The sequence below is a fragment of the Astatotilapia calliptera genome, chromosome 20, assembly GCF_964374335.1.
Source record: "Astatotilapia calliptera chromosome 20, fAstCal68.1, whole genome shotgun sequence".
In the NCBI taxonomy this organism is placed as follows: domain Eukaryota; kingdom Metazoa; phylum Chordata; class Actinopteri; order Cichliformes; family Cichlidae; genus Astatotilapia; species Astatotilapia calliptera.
The window spans coordinates 4451804-4470072 of NC_137441.1; the positions used below are offsets into that span (position 1 = coordinate 4451804).

General features: G+C 40.8%; 1 protein-coding gene across 1 annotated transcript; it reads left to right on the forward strand.

Moving 5' to 3' along the window:
* The first annotated feature begins 2779 nt into the window (after positions 1 to 2779).
* On the forward strand, positions 2780 to 18183 carry irak1 (interleukin-1 receptor-associated kinase 1). The gene is made up of 15 exons (XM_026154675.2): positions 2780 to 3139; positions 8923 to 9090; positions 10672 to 10818; positions 10907 to 10980; positions 11095 to 11271; positions 12117 to 12181; positions 12282 to 12393; positions 12902 to 13023; positions 13852 to 14056; positions 14862 to 14930; positions 15479 to 15566; positions 15657 to 15751; positions 16029 to 16653; positions 16764 to 16862; positions 16953 to 18183. The coding sequence occupies exons 1-15, from the start codon at positions 3028 to 3030 to the stop codon at positions 17030 to 17032; spliced, it is 2238 nt and encodes a 745-aa protein (XP_026010460.1). The 5' UTR covers positions 2780 to 3027; the 3' UTR covers positions 17033 to 18183.
* Positions 18184 to 18269: the final 86 nt, after the last annotated feature.

Sequence of the window (18269 nt, forward strand, 5' to 3'; positions counted from 1 at the left end):
TTTGGTGGGCAAGCCAACTGTGCAACGTCACCCATTTATGTAGTATAACATGAAACTAGTGGTCAAGCCCATAAAGTCAATGAAATCATTCACTGAGGTCACAGAGCGGGGAATTATAGGGACATTTTTTTCACAATGTGCTTCCACTTGAGTCGCCCCCTGGTGGTAATTATGAACATTGCAGATTTTGTCTTTAACATGGACAATATCAGAGTCAGAGAGGAGGAAAATCCAGGGTATTCTCATTGACTAATGACCCCGTGGCACGCTCACTTTCACAGTCATATCCACGCCTCATAGTTTCAAAACACTAAGATGGCAAAAACACTCTGTTTGGCTTTCAGCAGTGGGTGGCGTAATGGGGGCACATTTTTTAGTCTTTTTTACCAATCTGTCAAAGAGGTAACTCAGAGAGCCAGACAACCGTTCATGCTCATGATCACACAGTCAATTTAGAATCACCAGTTAACCTAACTCAATGCATGCCTTTGGGCTGTGGGAGGAAGCGGGAGCATCCGGAGAGAACCCATACGTACATGGGGAGAACAAGCAAACTCCATACAGAAAAGCCCCAGACTGAATCCAAACCCACAACCTTCCTGCAATGAGGCGGCAGTGGACTGAAATGACAATTATGTAGGGACCTCAGCATTGGAGGGGACCCACAAAAATTAATTCATGCTAATTTTTAGAATTTGTCTCAATGTCCTTTAGGTCGAGTCAAGACAGCCACATAAAGGCAACGAAGACCGGAAAACAAAATCTATCACCCCTATTTTTTATTTATTTTAAACTTTTTTCATGCAATTAAGCATTTCAGTTCACCAGTGTCATGAAAATAATAAACTGTGTAACTGTAGTTTATAGAAAGTACCTTTAAAAAACAATCAAGAAAAATCCTTAGATATGAGAGCCCAGCTGCACAGGGTGAACATGAATCCCTGCGATCTTTATGCAGTCTCATACCTGACGGATTATTAATCTGATGACAAAACCAGATTCTTAAACCTGGAATTTTTTCAAATATCTCCACTGAGGTCAGCAAAACTACCAAGCTTCTCTGTTTTTCGCCGAGACGTGACCCAGTCCTTCGGTTTCACGGTTCTACTTCATGCTGTTATTCTAGCTGTATGTGGTATTAATAATAACAGTTTGCTGTTGTTAATCCTTTGACACAAACAAACTGAACTGAGCTAATGAAGCATTCAGGCGTTTCATTCAACGACTAACATTCAAAAAAATAAGGTGAGAAAAAGGAAGTGTGAAACGTGTGTGTGTGTGTGTGTGTGTGTGTGTGTGTGTGTGTGTGTGTGTGTGTGTGTGTGTGTGTGTGTGTGTGTGTGTGATGTAATGCAATGCAATGCAATGCTTCACATTTGTCATAGTTCAGACAGGAAAATGACTCATTTTAGTCAAAGCCACAAAGAAATACTCACTTAGGACTTCCTGTAGTGAAATGAAAGTCATACGAGGTCTTTACACACATCAGTCCTGCAGGATGTAAAACAAGTATAAAATGTGGTAAGCATAAAAATTAATATAAAATAAGTTAAAATATGATGAAATCTCTTAATATATTACAATAAAGTGTGTCTTTCAGGTGACATAGCTCAATGCATTGCAGGAAACATTAATTGCAATGTGAAAAGGACATTTTATAACCATAATACATCTACATGTTTTCAAAACTCTGTTTGTATTTGGATTCCATCACAGCAATCTCAGCACTGACCAAAATAACTGTGGTTTAAATCAAGCAGCTCTAGTTCTAATAATATCCTATTTTCTGACTGATAGTTAAAACAAAAAACAACAACAATCTGGAGTTTGTCATGCAGGAAATTATATTTAACCAGGAAACGGTCACAGTGGAGAAGCTGACACTTTGCATGTAAGAATGACCGATCTGATGTAATACACTGTTACAAATCATGGTATAGAGAAGAGTAATATTTGGATTTCCTGGTTATTTTTGGTGATTTAATAATCAAAAAGTACATTTTATGCTTGAGTAATTATCATTAACCCCCCAAACAAAGAATTTATATTATTTTTTTACTGAATTTTTACTGGGCTTCATAAATAAAAAATAATACATATAAACAAAATAAATAAATTGGAAATTTGGCCAAGCAAAGACTCGAATCTGGCCCCACTGGGCAGCTTTTGAAAATGTGAAGGAATAAATTTCGGACTGTTAACTGCATTTTTCTACGTTTTACAGCTGTATTTTCCACAGATAAAGACCTCTCCCATGGCCATTTATGCTTAACCAAACTAATTAGGTAATAGGTAAAAAATTAGAGTGATAAGAGATGTTGCTGTTTTTACTACTACAGAAATGTCTGTTTGTTACAAAGGATGCACAATTTTGCCAAATTTGTACCATTTTCTGCAAAAAGCTTTCTCTTTTATAATATCAGGATAGTCGATAAACTACCAAAACTTTTTTTCCAGTCATTTTACATTTTATATCTTTATGTCTTACAATTTAAACTCGGAGTCATGCTGACAGATTTTTTTCATTTACCACGACAGCTTTTCTTTATCATGTAGAAAACCTGAGATGTCCTTTTATCTGTCGGTCCGGTCCTAAGACATCTCGAGGATTAAATGTGTAATTAAACTGATTTAAACTGTCAGAAAGGGGAATTTCACTGGTGTGGTCCACTTGTGATCAAATGGGGGTGTATGTGGCTCACGAGGTAAAACATTTGTTCAAAAAAAAAGAAGTAAAAAGTGAAGAAAAAAAGTTTTAAAACAGTGCATTTATTTGGGCTTTTATTTCGGTAGTACGGAGCGGAAGCAGCTAGCTTGTTTTAGGCGGAAGCGCTGAAAGACTCAAACCTGTAGTTTGAGAGAGTTTTTGAAGTGATTGAACAGGTTCGTTCCGGGCGGTTCTGATGTGATCCAGGTCCTTGTGTGAATCTGATACCCTACAGACCACCCAGAGTTCCCCGCGGTGGCCGCTGTCATCGGTTAGCCTATTAGCTTCAGCGTGGACTAACTTGTAGGAGTTAGGTAAAGATGTCGGGAGGAGACCCGAGGGCCGTATTGTACTACAACCTGCCCGCCTCCGTTGACTGTGAGTTCTGCCGCATCATGGACGGGCTGTCAAACCAGGACTGGACCCGCTTTGGTGAGTCAGAACCCGAACTTTGACTGAGAGCTAAAGGCCAGCAGCTTGGGGTAGGAGGGACGGTGGAGTCCACCGTTAATTGGGTGTTTCACCAAAATAAACTCTAGCGTGTTTATTCTGTGTAACAACTTTAACTGCTGCCATGTGAAATCACTACAGAAAATGAGAATTAAACAAGCTGTGAGAGCCTCAGCTGTGATCCATCCTTCTCAGTCTGCCCTCAGGTACAGGCTTACCTGTCCCAACTATTTCCACAAAGTTGTAAAATATATAATACTATTAATAAAAGATTGCTTTAGCGTGAGTGTCAACTGAGATTAAATCAGGTACAGTTTTCTTCCGATATTAGGTCACATTTTGACTACAGTTAGCCTAAATATAGATAAATTCACCGGTGGCTGTTTTGAGGAAGTCTCTGGTAGACGTTATCTGTAAGTGCTCTTGGTTAATATTGAGTAAATACGGAGCACAAGAATGTGACAGAAACTGAAATGCCTGTGTGTTCTGACGCATAATGAAATGTGATTAGAAACAGTTTGAGGTTTCTCAAAAAATCCAGAAGTTTTCAGTTTTACTGTAAACTCTCTTAACTAAGGTTGTGCGGGTTTTATTTGACTAAAAATTAGGTAGAGCTCTGTTATGTTGGTGTACTATATTGAGCTCAGGTGACTTGAAAATCTTAAGTTTTCTTCGAATGAAATACACTTTTAAAGTTTTACATTGTATAAGCAGCATTTGGTGATGGTGGGGAGGAAGACCTCTGGCAGCTTCTCTTCTACTGAAATAGAAGTTTTACAGAAAAACGACAAAGTAAAATTTAAGCATTAGAGAACATTCACAGCTGTCAAAGTGGAACACTGAAAAGAAATACTAGAGCAGTTAGAGTTGGGAGAAAAGATGATTTAAAAAAGATTTAGATGTAGGGCTCAGAAACTGTATACAGATGATGGAGCCAGGCATTGTGATGTTATTTTGAAGCCTCACCTTTAGTGTTTTGGCCACCTGCACCTTTTCTCTGATATCACCATAAGTTCCAATTTGCATCACCCTCACAGTGATCCCCGAGACATCGCGCCTTATCCTGGTCAATATAAGCCACAAAGTTTAAAATGGTAAATGGCCTGTATTTGTATAGCGTTTTATTTAGTCCCTAAGGACCCTAAAGCGCTTTACACGTTCAGTCATCCACCCATTCACACACACATTCACACACTGGTGATGGCAGCTACATTGTAGCCACAGCCACCCTGGGGCGCACTGACAGAGGCGAGGCTGCCGGACACTAGCGCCAACGGGCCCTCTGACCACCACCAGTAGGCAACGGGTGAAGTGTCTTGCCCAAGGACAGAACGACCGAGTCCGAGCTGGGGCTCGAACCGGCAACCTTCCGATTACAAGATGAGCTGCCAACTCTTGAGCCACGCTCGCCCCTAAGGAAAATCAGTTTTTGATACTCGTTTTTTTGTTTTAACCGTGAAGGTTGGCTTGTTGTAGCTGTCAAAAAAGAGAGACAAAGTACCACTAATGTGGGCTGTTCTAGCTCATATTTTTTGCTGTTGCTGGTAATTTCATTTTTGCCCTGCTGTGGAGACGGCAGAACAAGCACTTCTTTGAAATGAAATGAAACCAGTTGTTAGAACAATAAATTGCCATCGCCTGTGCTTTTTCCTGTTTGCTCCTTTGGTCTATGTTGGGTTTTTTGCACTTCCTCCTTGTGGTAAACTCTGGTCATTTTTTTTTTCCCAAACTGAAAAGCATCGGGCCCAGTTGTTGTGTATCCCACCCACATCAGGTGATGGAGTTGTGGTTTGTGGTGGACAGCACGTGCGTTGATTATGTCCTTGAAAATCTTTCAAACGAACTCTAATGCAACACTGCAGATGAAGCACGAGTCACAAGTGTTAACCAACAGATAAAGATGTTTAAAAAAAAAAGGGGGCAAATGTTGCACGCTGAATAAGACAAATAAGATCACATGCCTCAACATACAGTATGTGAGGTTACATAAGTATTTGGAGTAATTTTTTTTTCTGTATTTTTGTGTTCTCGCCTCTGTACACTACCACGGTGAAATTTTAAAACAATCATCTAGATGTGATTCTGGTGCAGACTTTCAGCTTTAATTCGAGCGCTTTTAAAAAAGAACTGCGCTAGCTTTCAAGGAGTTACAGCCATTTTTACCCCTCAGCCGTAAAAGGCGGACGATCTGATATCCTCGTGTTGGTGTTGTTCCCTCGTCATCATAAATAATGTTGTTCCAGGTTCAACTATGCAAATCACCTTCTCCTGACGTCATCCGCGACCTCAAAAAACAAACGCCTTCAAAAAATCTACTTCACTTGCGAGAAGAGAAACCGCTTCTGTAAGGACAATATGTATAATGTTTACCGTTTATTAAAGAAAAGAATCCTGAAATTCAAAGAATTCAAGTTCCTGGATCGGCGGACAGAAGCGGTTTCTCTTCTCTCAAGTGAAGTAGATTTTTTTTAAGGCGGTATTTTTCAAAGGCACAAAAGGGGGACGTCACAACTATGTGATTGGTCACTTGCAATGTTGAACCTGGAACAACATTTATTATGATGATGTGGGAACAACACCGACACGAGGATATCAGATCATCCGTAAAAGGCTGATGGGAATTGTCATTGCCCCGACCAGGCGGGTGGCGTGGACACCCAAGTTTATGATAACGTTAACTTGAGAACAAGGCAATGTAGGGTTTTCTAATTGATACCATAAGTCCATCTACTAACAATCTTAGACGAGCTTGAATCTCAGTGACCTCAAGGTCAAGGCCAGAGGTCAAGTTTTCTTTAATCATTGCATTCAGATGATTTTCAGAAGGAAGTCATCTAGGATTTTCAAATTGATACCATAGGTGCAGGCTAGTGATTCCTGAATGTCTCTACTTTGCGAAGAACCAAAACAAATCTTCTTTTTCCTCATTTCTTCTGGAACGCCCTAATTTCCAAGTTCCAACATCTGGATTCAGAGGTATCTGGAATGCAGCATCATGCACAGTTTTAGAGGCTCAAAAGTGATTGGACAATTAACTTGGAGGCCATGTCTTGGCTAAGGGAGGCTCGTTCCTTTGTTATTTCATGACAAACTAAGACTATAAGAGATCTGGAGTTGATTCAGAGCGTTGAAATTTGCATTAACTCTCAAAAAGAGGCACAAAGAGGTGTTGATATTAATGAGGGAAGCATTATTAGGCTGACAAACACAAATAAAGCTGTTAGAGAGACAGCAATCGGCATAACAGAATGGATACACTGGCAACACCAGAAGGCCTGAAAGTGTCACAAAATTATCTCTGAACCAAGAAAATCACAGAGTTATCTAGGGCTGCTCAATTAATCGAATTTTAATCACGATTACGATCTGGGCTTTCAACGATCATTAAAAATGACTGAGCCGATTATTAGCCCCTCCCTCATTTATCCGCGACACCTTAAAGGCCGGTCCGTGAAAATATCCGGTTGTTCAGTGATGACGCGACGAATCCTACTTCCGGGTCTAAAGTAGTCTGCGTTTAATATGGCTTTTGTGTTGTTAACATGTTTAATGTTATGTATTTTCTTCTATTTGATCTCAAAAAGCTCCTAAAACAGTCAGTGATCACTGTTGAGCTCCCTCGGCTTTTATTACCGCTAATCATTTATTTAAGCTCAGTTTTTAAAACCTTACGATGTAACTACAGCCCAGCCCATGCAGCAGTATATGAATGACTAACCTCGTATTGTGGATGGATTATCTCAGTTGTTCTCCTGGCTGAAGTTTGGTCCTTTTACAGCATCCTGCCATGCGATTACATTTGTTCCTGACCACCGAGAACACTCACATTAACTTTTATCGAGTGGAAAAAAAGTTAGCTTGTTTATATTATGCTAACATAGCTGTGTCGCTAGCGGTCACATAGCACATCATTATATACCAGCTAGCCCAACTTCAGTAACCCTACAAACGTCACTGCTGTTTAGTTTTCTGTCTTCATTTATGCTGGAAGTGATAGCAGAGCTGTATGTTTTAATTTGTTTCCAAAACCCCGCAGTCAGGACATGCTATATTGTATTTAGATAGAAGCTAGCGAGCTAACTCCCTGCTAACTTCTAACTCCGTTAAATGTCATAAATTCCGTTTTCATGGATGCCTGGATGTTAAACTCAATTGTTACACCTGGTAGAGCAGAACGCTGATCATTTTATTATAGATGAAAGACTTTAGACAGTTTTTCAGCTCTCAGTAATGCCACAGTGATCGTTTGATATATGGACCTGCAGCGGAGTTTAGACCCAGACACGGCTAGTGACGTCAGACTGAACAACCGGATTGTCGGGCATAAACCGGTCCGTGGTGCAAAAAAGGTTGGAGACCGCTGATTAAGAGGACCCAAGGGAAGCTCGGAAAGCTAAGCAGAAGTTATTTGGAGAGTGACTGCCATTGGTTGAAAAGAGTTTAAAAAAAAAACAAAACTTCAGTGGTGTTGCACACTATTTTATATTATTTTTTTAAAGTCATTGTTAACCCTTTAAAGCCGGTCCGTTTTGCGTAACTATTTTTAAATCCCTGTAGAACCTGAACCGTGTAAGCTAGCGCAATAATTTGTTTTGCATATGAAACCGGAGGAGTTGTACTTACATCTGATGCCATCAGCTTGTCCTCGGTCACGGTTTCCTTCCACATATAGCTTTGCAAAAATTGCATAAAAAGCGCTTGCAGGAACAAAAACATAATATTCCAGAAACACGCTTTGCCGATCCTATCAGCTGTTCGTAACACTTCCCACAGTGAAATGAGGCACCTGCTGTTTTCTTTGCAAATTTGCATCATAGGATTGTTTTTTGTTTTTCCTGCAGTATATAAAAATTGCTGTATCTCCAAAATAAAACTATGAAGACACTCAAAATAAATTTCCTGTTGTTGTAAACTATTTTTTGCAACTTTATTGTATTTAAAGTTTTGAGGGATAAACCTCTTAAATTTCTCCAAGTAGAAATATATGTAAACAAAACAAAAGCGATTTTCAATTTTTTTTGTAGTTTATTGCACTTTTTTGCAATTTATGTAATTACTATGGACTTAATGCATACATATTATTAAAATATGGGCTATAACAGTTGTATTGAAATGCTCCCACAAATGGCACTACAGCATGTAAAAAAAAAAAAATAATAATATAAGCTCTGGTGGACTTGGTTCCATAGTAGGTCTTAAAGGGTTAAATAAATATCGTCAAATAATCGTGATCTCAATTTCAGTGAAAATAATCGTGATTATCATTTTTGCCATAATCGAGCAGCCCTAGAGTTATCTCCTTGGTTCAGAAGATCTTCACAGCATCTTACAGAGTCAGAAACATCCTGTGTTAGGTCGATGTATCGTTGTCAAAGTCTACAGTAAAGGGATGCCTTTCTTGTACACAAACAACTGGTTACACTCAAGAACAAGAAGGCCAGATCTGAGGTTCCATGAAAACATCTGTTAAACATGTTATGGTACGGTTGTGTATGGCTACCAGTGAAGCCGGGTCACTAGTTTTTAGCAGAATGATGAACTGTGACGTGTACGAGGAAATTCTCTGTTCGGATTCAACCAAATGCTGTTTAAACTTTAGGTTTTAATATTTCACATGTTCTGTTTGTGCTGTTTTTATATTATTGCATTTTATATCTGTGATTGTTTATAGCGAGCTAGTTTTTGTCCTCTGAAGTCTGAGTGTCTGTAAAATCAGTTTACTTCATATTTCTGCAGTTTTTGATTGTACTGTTTCTGTCTCACAGCCTCGGGGATACTGATGGATCAGAATGACGTGCGATTGGCTGAGAGGCAGGAAAGGCGGACCCACTGGGTGATGGTCAAATGCTCGAACAGGAACATTCAAGTCGGAGAGCTGATCGACCTGCTGGAGGATCTGCAGCTGTTACGCCCCCGTGATGTCATCTTGAACTGTGAGTTTACCTCCAAACACTCATGACCTTTGACCCCGAGGGATAGTATATTAATGTTAATGCCACGGTGCACAAACTGGCTGCAGTTCAGCCGCGGTGCTTGTGAGATGGCCCTCGATGAATAGGAGTCAATAAAGAATTATTTACACCTGCATCTAGAAAAAAAAAAGACCATATATTAAAAATTCTTAAATATATTTGTTCCCAAGTGTCTTTTAAAAAGGAAAATAAGGTTTTAAAATGTGTTGGATTTCACAGATATATGCTGTAGGTGTTTACAGCTGATCACAACCAACATATGGTGCTTTGTTTTGTAAATGTTTTTTTTAAGTTGTTGGGTTTGCTCAGAGTTGTTGTCCTTTAGTTATCACTTCATCTTGAATATGCTGCCTGTTAGGGCTGCTCGATATAACGATATATATCGGATGACGATATAAAAACGTCTTTACGCTATTGTTTGTTTTCATGTTTCTGCAAGACTATGCAAAGATAAGAATAAACTTGCCTCTTATCTTTGTGTAGTCATACCACATTAGATATTAATCTTGGACAAACAGTGCTAAACAAAGCAGCATTCGCACAATAAAACCAGCACCAAAAATGAATCAATTATGAGTCTGATGAACAACTGTTTCCTCATTTCGACATGAGAAACTGTTTCTCTTTGTTTCCTTTGCCTTTCATGGAAGTTTTTATCAGTTTCTCAATCTTAGACTCTGAATTAGCTGTAAGCGAGCCAAACCAGGCTGTCATCTCATATCTAATCAAACTTTCAAGTACTGAATTACAAAAAAATACCCATAACCACAGAGCTCACTTCAAACAGCCTGAGTCTACAAACACAGTGGAGTCTTTGAGCTAATTTTTCACATTTAAAAATCAACGTATTCTTCATGATTAAAGAATTTGTCCATATAGATACTCAAGTACTTATATGTGCTCTATTGTACAGACATCAATTGCCACTGGGTCGTGTGCACATATACCCTTTTTTTTTCTTTCACTTTTATCACTATTCAAATGAGATGATCACAGTTACATCACACTTTGAAATCACTGATATCCCTGTGGGATAAAGACGGGCAGTCACCTGCATGTAGGATATATTATAATAACAATAACGGGGTTATCAAATTCTTTGATGAGAATTTGATAACCCCATAATTAGTCCAGTTACCTCAACAGCCAGTAGTATACAAGGTGAAAAGGAGAGGGGAACTCACGGAGATTGAATTGTTTAACTTGACAAAAGGGATAAAAACCAATTTATAATTAAGGCATTTCTAAACTTAAGAGTTTTTGGAGCTGCAGGTGTGGACGAACAGTCAAATGCAGAACTAGAATCAGCAGATGGAATCTGATCATAAGCTTTTGAATCTTCTGAATGCTTGCTTATTAAAAGAGTGACACTTAGCACAGCATCCTCAGTGCTGTACCCCTCCCTGTACGCATATTGGTTTGATCATATTCTCCTAAAACACTTCATCACTATACGTTAGTGCAACGTGCCTGAAGTCCACGTTTTCAGTAGAACCTTTTGTATAGGACTGACTTTTTCTCATTCTGTCTCTCTGTCTGCAGGGGTGAGAAGTCTGGACCTTTACTCCTATGTTCCTGCTCCTGCTCGTCATCTTCCTTCTTCATCTCCTTTTTCTGACTCTCAGTTTGTCCCCCCTCCCAAAAAGCCTTGGGCCACGCCTATGCAGGACACCTGTAGACTGGGCTCAGGTAACACAGCATAAACAGACATTTACGTATGTCCAGTCGGCTTGTTCTGTGACGCTGATGATGTCACTACTTTATTCTGTAAATAAAGGAATAGGAGGTCCATTACCCAGACCTGCATCGCCCCCCCCGGGCCTGCGCTCTGAAGTGCAACAACGTCACCAGGTCTCTCTCTCACACGCGCATACTTGCACACACATTACACAAGGTTTGTTCAACAATCAATACAAATACATCACTACAACAAAGCACGATGATGGTGGTGATGTCATCCCCCAGCCCCAGGTGATGGTGGCGGTGAGCAGCAGCATCGCAGTGATGCGCCTGTCATATGAAGAGGTGTATGCTGGGACAAATGGGTTCTCCCCCTGCCTGCAGATAGGGGAGGGGGGGTTTGGAGTCGTGTACAGAGCGACTCTGAAGGACATGAAGTGCGCCGTCAAGAAATTCAAAGAGGTCAGCCAATCACAATGCAGTTCAGTCTTGAGGAGTTTTCAGACAGCGAGCGGTTTTCAGGCAGCAACAGGACTGGTACAGAAAAACTCTGCTTACAGTTTACGCTGCAGTTCGAGTAAATGTATGCACGATCCCAACCGTCTGATTATTTCTGCGCTCGAGCTAGAAAGTTAAAACTGTCGGGCACCAAAGAAATAAAAGGAAATGAGATGAAATACAAAAAAGTCAGAAATGGTGTTGCACACTTTTATTTTGAGGAAAGGGCCCTTTAAGTCTTTATGTAACCAGAGGAGTCGCCACCTGCAGGCCATGAACAATGAAGTTTAAGCAACACAAAAGTTGGAAATAGATCAAAAAGGCTGTGCAGGCTTTTGTTTTGGCTTGTCACAGCTACGGACCCTATAAAAGATGAATGTAGCCTCCAGGCCATTTGCCATTGGTTAGTCAAGTCCCCATGACGACACCTCTAGCTAATTGTTTTAATGAGTGAGTAGTTGTTAGCCAATTAGAGTATTTTTTGATTCTTTATTTTACAAAATGATCTTCATGTTTTATTCAGTCTGACCTGGAACTAGTGACTGAGTCAAAAACGTACAGTCTATGGTTTTGTCACAGACAGATTTTTAAAAACAACTGTCATTTTCGAGGTTTTTGCCGCCATGGAAACGGAGACAAAATTAGTCTGAAAGAGTCTTTTGGCTCTTTTTAGAAAAGTTAAAAGAAAAACATCGACTGATAATTAGAGAGGGGTCGACCGCTCACTGTCTGAAAAAGCCTTCTCATTGGTCCATTTTACTGCCAGGAAGTAGATTGTGATTGGTCAGAATTGCTGCTGTTTTTGACAGGACGGGCTGCTGGACTGGGCTCTGCTGAAGAAGAGCTTCCAGACTGAAGTGGAGCAACTGTCAAGGTGGGTGAAGTTCCTCAGTGAGATACAGCAGATTTCATCTGTTCTGATTAAAGTCACATGGTTGTTATAGTGTGTGTGTGTGTGTGTGTGTCCTCCTCAGATTCAGACATCGCAACATTGTGGATCTTTTAGGGTTCAGTGACGGAGGAGGGTCATTGTGTCTGATTTACAGCTACATGGAAAACAGATCTCTGGAGGACCAGCTGCACAACGTAACACATACACAGATGCACACGGCTCAGATAACTCCAGGGTTTTCACAGGTTTTCCCAGGACTCGGGTGCTTTCTGGGTGTCATAGGTGGTCATTGCTGGGTCTTTTCAGTGTTGGCTTTTGCCATTATCGCAATATTATTGCAATATTACCGAAAGAAAGCTGGCAACACTGAAACCTGATACACCCAGTGTATCGGCCTTCATCTGTTGCTCCAAGTAGATGTGAATAAAAGATTGTGATATACAAATAAATAAGATCCACTGATGGGAAGTGATTATAAATATGAAAGGCTTGTTAAATAATGATGGTAGCTCTTAAGTGTTTATTAATCACCTTTACCTCTTCATGTGCATTCTCCATGATGCTCTGTAAAAACACTCAGTCCTGCACCCGAGTTTCAGTGCTTGGGGAAAACCCCGCACACTACATAATTTACAAATGTTTATTTGTTTCGGAGGGGTGTTTATTTCCATGGGTGTGTTTATTTCCGTGTGTGTGTTTCAGGAGTGTGCGGTGCTCTCGTGGCCTCAGAGAGTCAGTGTTGTTAAAGACGCATCAGAAGCTCTGCAGTTTCTCCACTGCCCCCCTGAAGGCGAAAAGCTGCTGATCCACGGAGATGTGAAAAGGTGATCTTCACCCTGGAGCTCTTCAGTGTATTTATGAATCCATGTGTTAAATAGATCAAAGTGAACAGCTGTATTACAGTCTTTTATTTGACATGAGTCACTGAAAAGTGCAGAAAGCAGAAGCTATACTGGATTATTTCCAGCAGGAAGAGAGAAATGACTGGAAACGATGAGTAACTAATCTGAAAGTGAGAAATATTATTTCTGCTTATAGGTCATAAATTCCCTTATCAAATTCCAGCCTTGATGATGAATTTATTTTTATTTATGTTATTGAATTGGAAGCTGCGCTAGTACCTATATAGCACTTTTCTCATTGAGCAGTCGAAGCACTTTTTACTACGAGCTACAGTCTTGCTTGTTCATACACATTCAAGCCCCTCTTCTTCCTCTTCTGCTATCTGGAGGTCGCCATCATTTTTGTTTTCCTCTGAATTGTGTGTAAAACACGTCAGCGTAGGCAGACCGTCGGGTAAAGTTTCAGTTGAAATTCATGCCTTCATTTCACAGTTCATACAAAGGTAACAGGAAAAAAACATCAAGATAAAGTTTCCGTTGAAGAAGTAATGAAATGATTTGCATGAAGTGTATTTACCGCCACATTTACTCATTTATCACAGTTGATGTGGTCCACCTGGTTATAAGGCTGAGTGATGTCAAAAAGTCATCTGTGATGTGTTTGTTGTTGTTTTTTTTGTTTTGTTTTTTAAAAGTCTGTTAGTGCGAGTATTTGCACTATGGCGACGCACTGGCAAAAACACAGCCTCTGCTTTCACCTGGTGTGTTAACCTGAACTCTTTTTCTTTATGTGCATCGGTTTCTCTCCAGCTCCAACATTTTGTTGGACAGTCACATGACGGCGAAGCTTTCAGACTTCGGTCTGGCTCGGTTTGTACCCACCGGCACCTCGGCAGCTAGCACGACATCCGTGGGTAAAACGACAACAGTGAGAGGAACGCTGGCTTATCTGCCGGAGGAATACGTGAGAGGCGGAGAGCTGGGACCCAAACTGGACGTTTACAGCTTCGGAGTGGTGAGATGTCGCAGGGCCTCAGTGCAGTATGGGAGGACTCTGTGTATTCATATAGTCCTAATTATAAAAATATTTCTGCTTTTCCAATAACGTTTTGTAGTTTGGTACAGAAACAGGCCCATTTCTATTATGACAACAGTGGAAAATTGTGTGAAACATGTATGTTTTTAATATTATAGGACTTGATTTTTAATGCAGTTAATTCCTAATCACTATGATGTGATGCTTCGATGTGGACCATGGCTAACCGTTGAGGAGTAGCAAGATTTACAGCTGCAGGCCTCAATTTTGATTGTTCCTCTAGAAAATATTTTAAACACCACAAAAGATGTAAACAAGAAGTTGTAGATTTTGAAACCGAAGCACGGAAGTTAAAAAAAAAAAAAAAAAAGTACCTGGAAACAGAAAGACTTCAAGTATGACGGCGTTATCGTTTGATCTGTAATACTAGTATACTGTAAAGCATAATTTGCACCCTAAGCTTCAAGCTTTTCCATAAATACGTTTGAAAAGCATAATTAAATACACTAAAACATCAGCCATTAAACCATAAAAAAAATATCATAAACATAATAATTTGTAGGTGGTTTTGTTTATAAAATAAGTTACAACCATCTATTAGTTAGAGAAACATCTTCGTTAGTTGTAGGCAAGTTATAGAGTTGGCAACAGGAAATATCCTGTTTTAGGAACTGACGTGAAACTGAACATTTTTATTCTGAGACTAGAAAACAGAAGAGAAACACAGCAAGTGTCTGAAAATGGTGCGTGTGTGTGTGTCCACACATCCGTGTGTGTGTTTCAGGTGCTGCTCGAGGTGCTGACTGGACGTCGAGCTCTGGAGAAAGATGGGATGGGTCGAGACAGATACCTGGTAATAGCACACACCTGCTCACACAGTTGATTTGCATATTGGGTTGTTTTGAATCTGAACAGCACGGTGGCACGGTCGTGAGCACTGTTGCCGCACAGCAAGAAGGTCCTGAGTTCAATTCCATCATCAGGCCGGGGTCTTTCTGTGTGGAGTTTGCATGTTCTCCCCGTGTTTGCGTGGGTTCCCTCCGGGTACTCTGGCTTCCTCCCACCGTCCAAAGACATGCAGCTTGTGGGGATAGGTTAATTGGATAATCCAAATTGCCACTAGGTGTGAATGTGAGTGTGAATGGTTGTCTGTCCCTGTGAGTAGGCCCTGCAACAGACTGGCGACCTGTCCAGGGTGTACCCCGCCTCTCGCCCTATGACAGCTGGGATAGGCTCCAGCGACCCTGAAAAAGGATAAGCGGAAGCGAATGGATGGATGGATGGATGAATCTGAAGCTTTGGAAAATGGCAGAATCCTTCCAAACCCGGCTGGTGTGTTTCCTTGCCGGTAACCTGGTCTGTTTGAGTCGGGCTTACCCTGGTTTTGATTCTGGTTTGCAGAAGGACCTGGTGGAGGACATCAAGGAAGGTCCGGGTGGCTCAACTGAAGCAGTTTGGAGGAAGCATCTTGACAAACGGCTGATTTCAGGTCAGTGTTTGAGCTAAGACCACAGTCCCTGTCCTTGTTGTGCCTGCTCCATGTCCTTCCTGTTACCTGTTGTGTTCACTTTCGTTGCAGGGGGTACTGCTGAGCTTACTGGTAGCCTGCAACTGGCGGATCTGGCCTGCAGGTGTCTGGCAAAACTCAGGAGGAAGAGACCGGTAATGAAAGATGTAAGAGCCAGCCACACTCACTTGGTTTCCTCTTAAACAGTTTTGTTAATCTGGACTTTGTCAGATGTAGTTTCAGTCTCTCCAGACCTCCTCAGATGTAGTTTCAGTGGTTGCAGACTTCTTCAGATGCATATCCTGTCAGTTCAGACTGGTTGTGGTGCAATTTAATTTAATCTGGACTTCTGTGACTGCTGCTTAGAGCACTCTGGAGTTCCTCAGGGCTCCTGTTTGGATCCTCCTGTTTTTCACCTCAGTGTGTTGTTTTGTTTTTTCATAGGTGTGTGCATCTCTTGAAGACGTATATAAAATGGTGAGGGAGCCTCCCTACCAGTCCTTCCCCAGACCTCCCCGCTCTCTGGACTCTAATATACAACAGCTTTCCAAAGAGCTGAGTAAACTGGGACCACTGGAGGATACCTACCAAGTGTCACAGTCAACCAAATTTTCTTCCTCTCCCTCTTTGTTCACCCTCGCCACTCCTGACCCACTTCACTCATCATCATCTCTTCCCCCGTCATCCATTTTCCCTCCTGTGTCTTCCTGTTCATTCGCTGGTCCATGTGAAACCGACGAGAGTAGAGGATTCTCCCAGTACGACCTTCGCTCTCAGCTGAGATCAAACGGGACCAGCTGCAGGTCTTCATCTCCTTCCACCAAAGCCCAGTATCGCAGTCCAGCTAGGCTCACAGAGGTTGAGTGCAACCAGCCTTCGGTGCCCACTGAGGACCAGTACAATTTCCCTCCCCAGCCCAATAGCACCAGTTTGAGTATAGCACCCGGAGCACTGAGAGGGGCCCCAGCAGGACCAGAGACTAGAGGGCAAACCACGGCAGATGCAACTGCAAGGCTCTACGGCTTCTCTCCTGCAGGGTCCCTGAAGTCAACATCTCCAGAGCCTTCAAGTATGTGAGCAACTCATTAAAGGACCACACCTTAGTTTCTTCAGACATTATTGAACACCTGTCCTAAACTTTTCTGAAACTGAAACTAGATCCATTTCCTGTTTGTTCAGTTCAGATAAATTCCAGCAAACAGCGACTCCTGGAGAAGAAAACTCAGTACGAGGAAGGAAGGATTCGTACTCCTGAGCTGCTGTCATCTGAAAACATCTGTATGTAAACCACACTCAGGAGTTTTTATGATACCTGTTGGTTTTGTTTGTTTTTGGTTCACTCATTGTGTTTCTCCTGTGTCTGATCAGATGAAGAGAAGAGTTCTGGGGACATCAGAGGACCAGAGGAGAGCGATGAGCTGGATTATCTTCCCACTAAACACAAGTGACTGCGGTTATCTATTATGGACACAAAGTAGAGGACCAAAGATGGACAGTTTCTGGAGTGCAGCTGTGGATTTCATCATCACTAATGTTACAGAAAAAACTGCTGGATGGTGGAGCTGCTGGTGTGTCACATTTCAGACTGCTGGTGAATCTGGGTTTCATAGATTTCTCCAGCTGTGCATTTACCAAAAAACATCACTGGGTTCAAACCAAGTGATGCCCATGTCAGCGTAACGCAACATTCCTGTTGTTTTCATCCAACTGAAATTATTTATTCATTAGTCTGTAATAATTTTAAAATTCACATGGAAATATTTTAATATTTGTAATTGTGTCATAAAATTCTGAAAACAGAGTACATGCTATATGCTTTGAATGCCGCAGAGTTTGAGACGATGTTTTATGTTATTGAGTGCCAACAAAAACCTGCATCTGATTGATGGCTGTTGTTGTTCAAGGAGCAAGACAAAGATAACATCAGAACGTAGCCACTGCGATCTCACAAGTTCTGCATTTTGAAGCTGTAATCTTATTATCGGCGGAGCCAGAAGATGTCATATGTGGACAGGAGGGTGAAATGTTATCAGGTACTGCTATCTGGCTTTGATGGAAAACTGCATCTATACACTGTACAGGTGGAACACTGAGACAATGCTACCTGTGAAATACAATATTAAATTTTCAGTCACCAAAACTGAAGCACAGAGAAAATATAATCAGATGACAACATTTTTGATTTGGAGCAGCCTCTAAACATGTTTATGTCTTCTATTTCTTGTAAAATTGGGCATTTTAACATTGGACCTTTTTTACTAACTTCAAAAACTGGCTTAAATTTGATTTCTCAGTGTTCCTTTTTTCTGTCTTCATTCATCAGTTGCTTGTAGCAGATGTGCCCTTAGCCTGATCCTGGAGGGGCCTAACTGAGTTCTTCTTCCCCACTATTACTTAGCCTTGCTCGCAGGGGATTATCTGATTGTTGGGGTTCTTGCCCTAACATTTATCTTACAGTATAAAACTCACTGAAGCAACTATATAACACTGAAGATAATTATTGTTAATTAACTGGTTTTACTAGTTCTTCAATTGAGACAATTTATAAAAATAGTTTGGCTGATTTAATTAATTTAATTAAACAAGTTTTTAAAACCCAGTTGTTTCGTTCATTTATTTTAGATTGCTTTAATGACATTTAGTTTCCATTTCTACTGAAAGACTGTAGCTGTGTGTTTGTGTATG

Coding starts and splice junctions, on each gene's coding strand:
- irak1 (XM_026154675.2), top strand. CDS start 3,028: ATGTCGGGAGGAGACCCGAGGGCCGTATTGTACTACAACCTGCCCGCC. Junction 10,819..10,906: donor CACCTGTAGACTGGGCTCAG/GTAACACAGCAT, acceptor CTGTAAATAAAG/GAATAGGAGGTCCATTACCC. Junction 11,272..12,116: donor CCGTCAAGAAATTCAAAGAG/GTCAGCCAATCA, acceptor TGTTTTTGACAG/GACGGGCTGCTGGACTGGGC.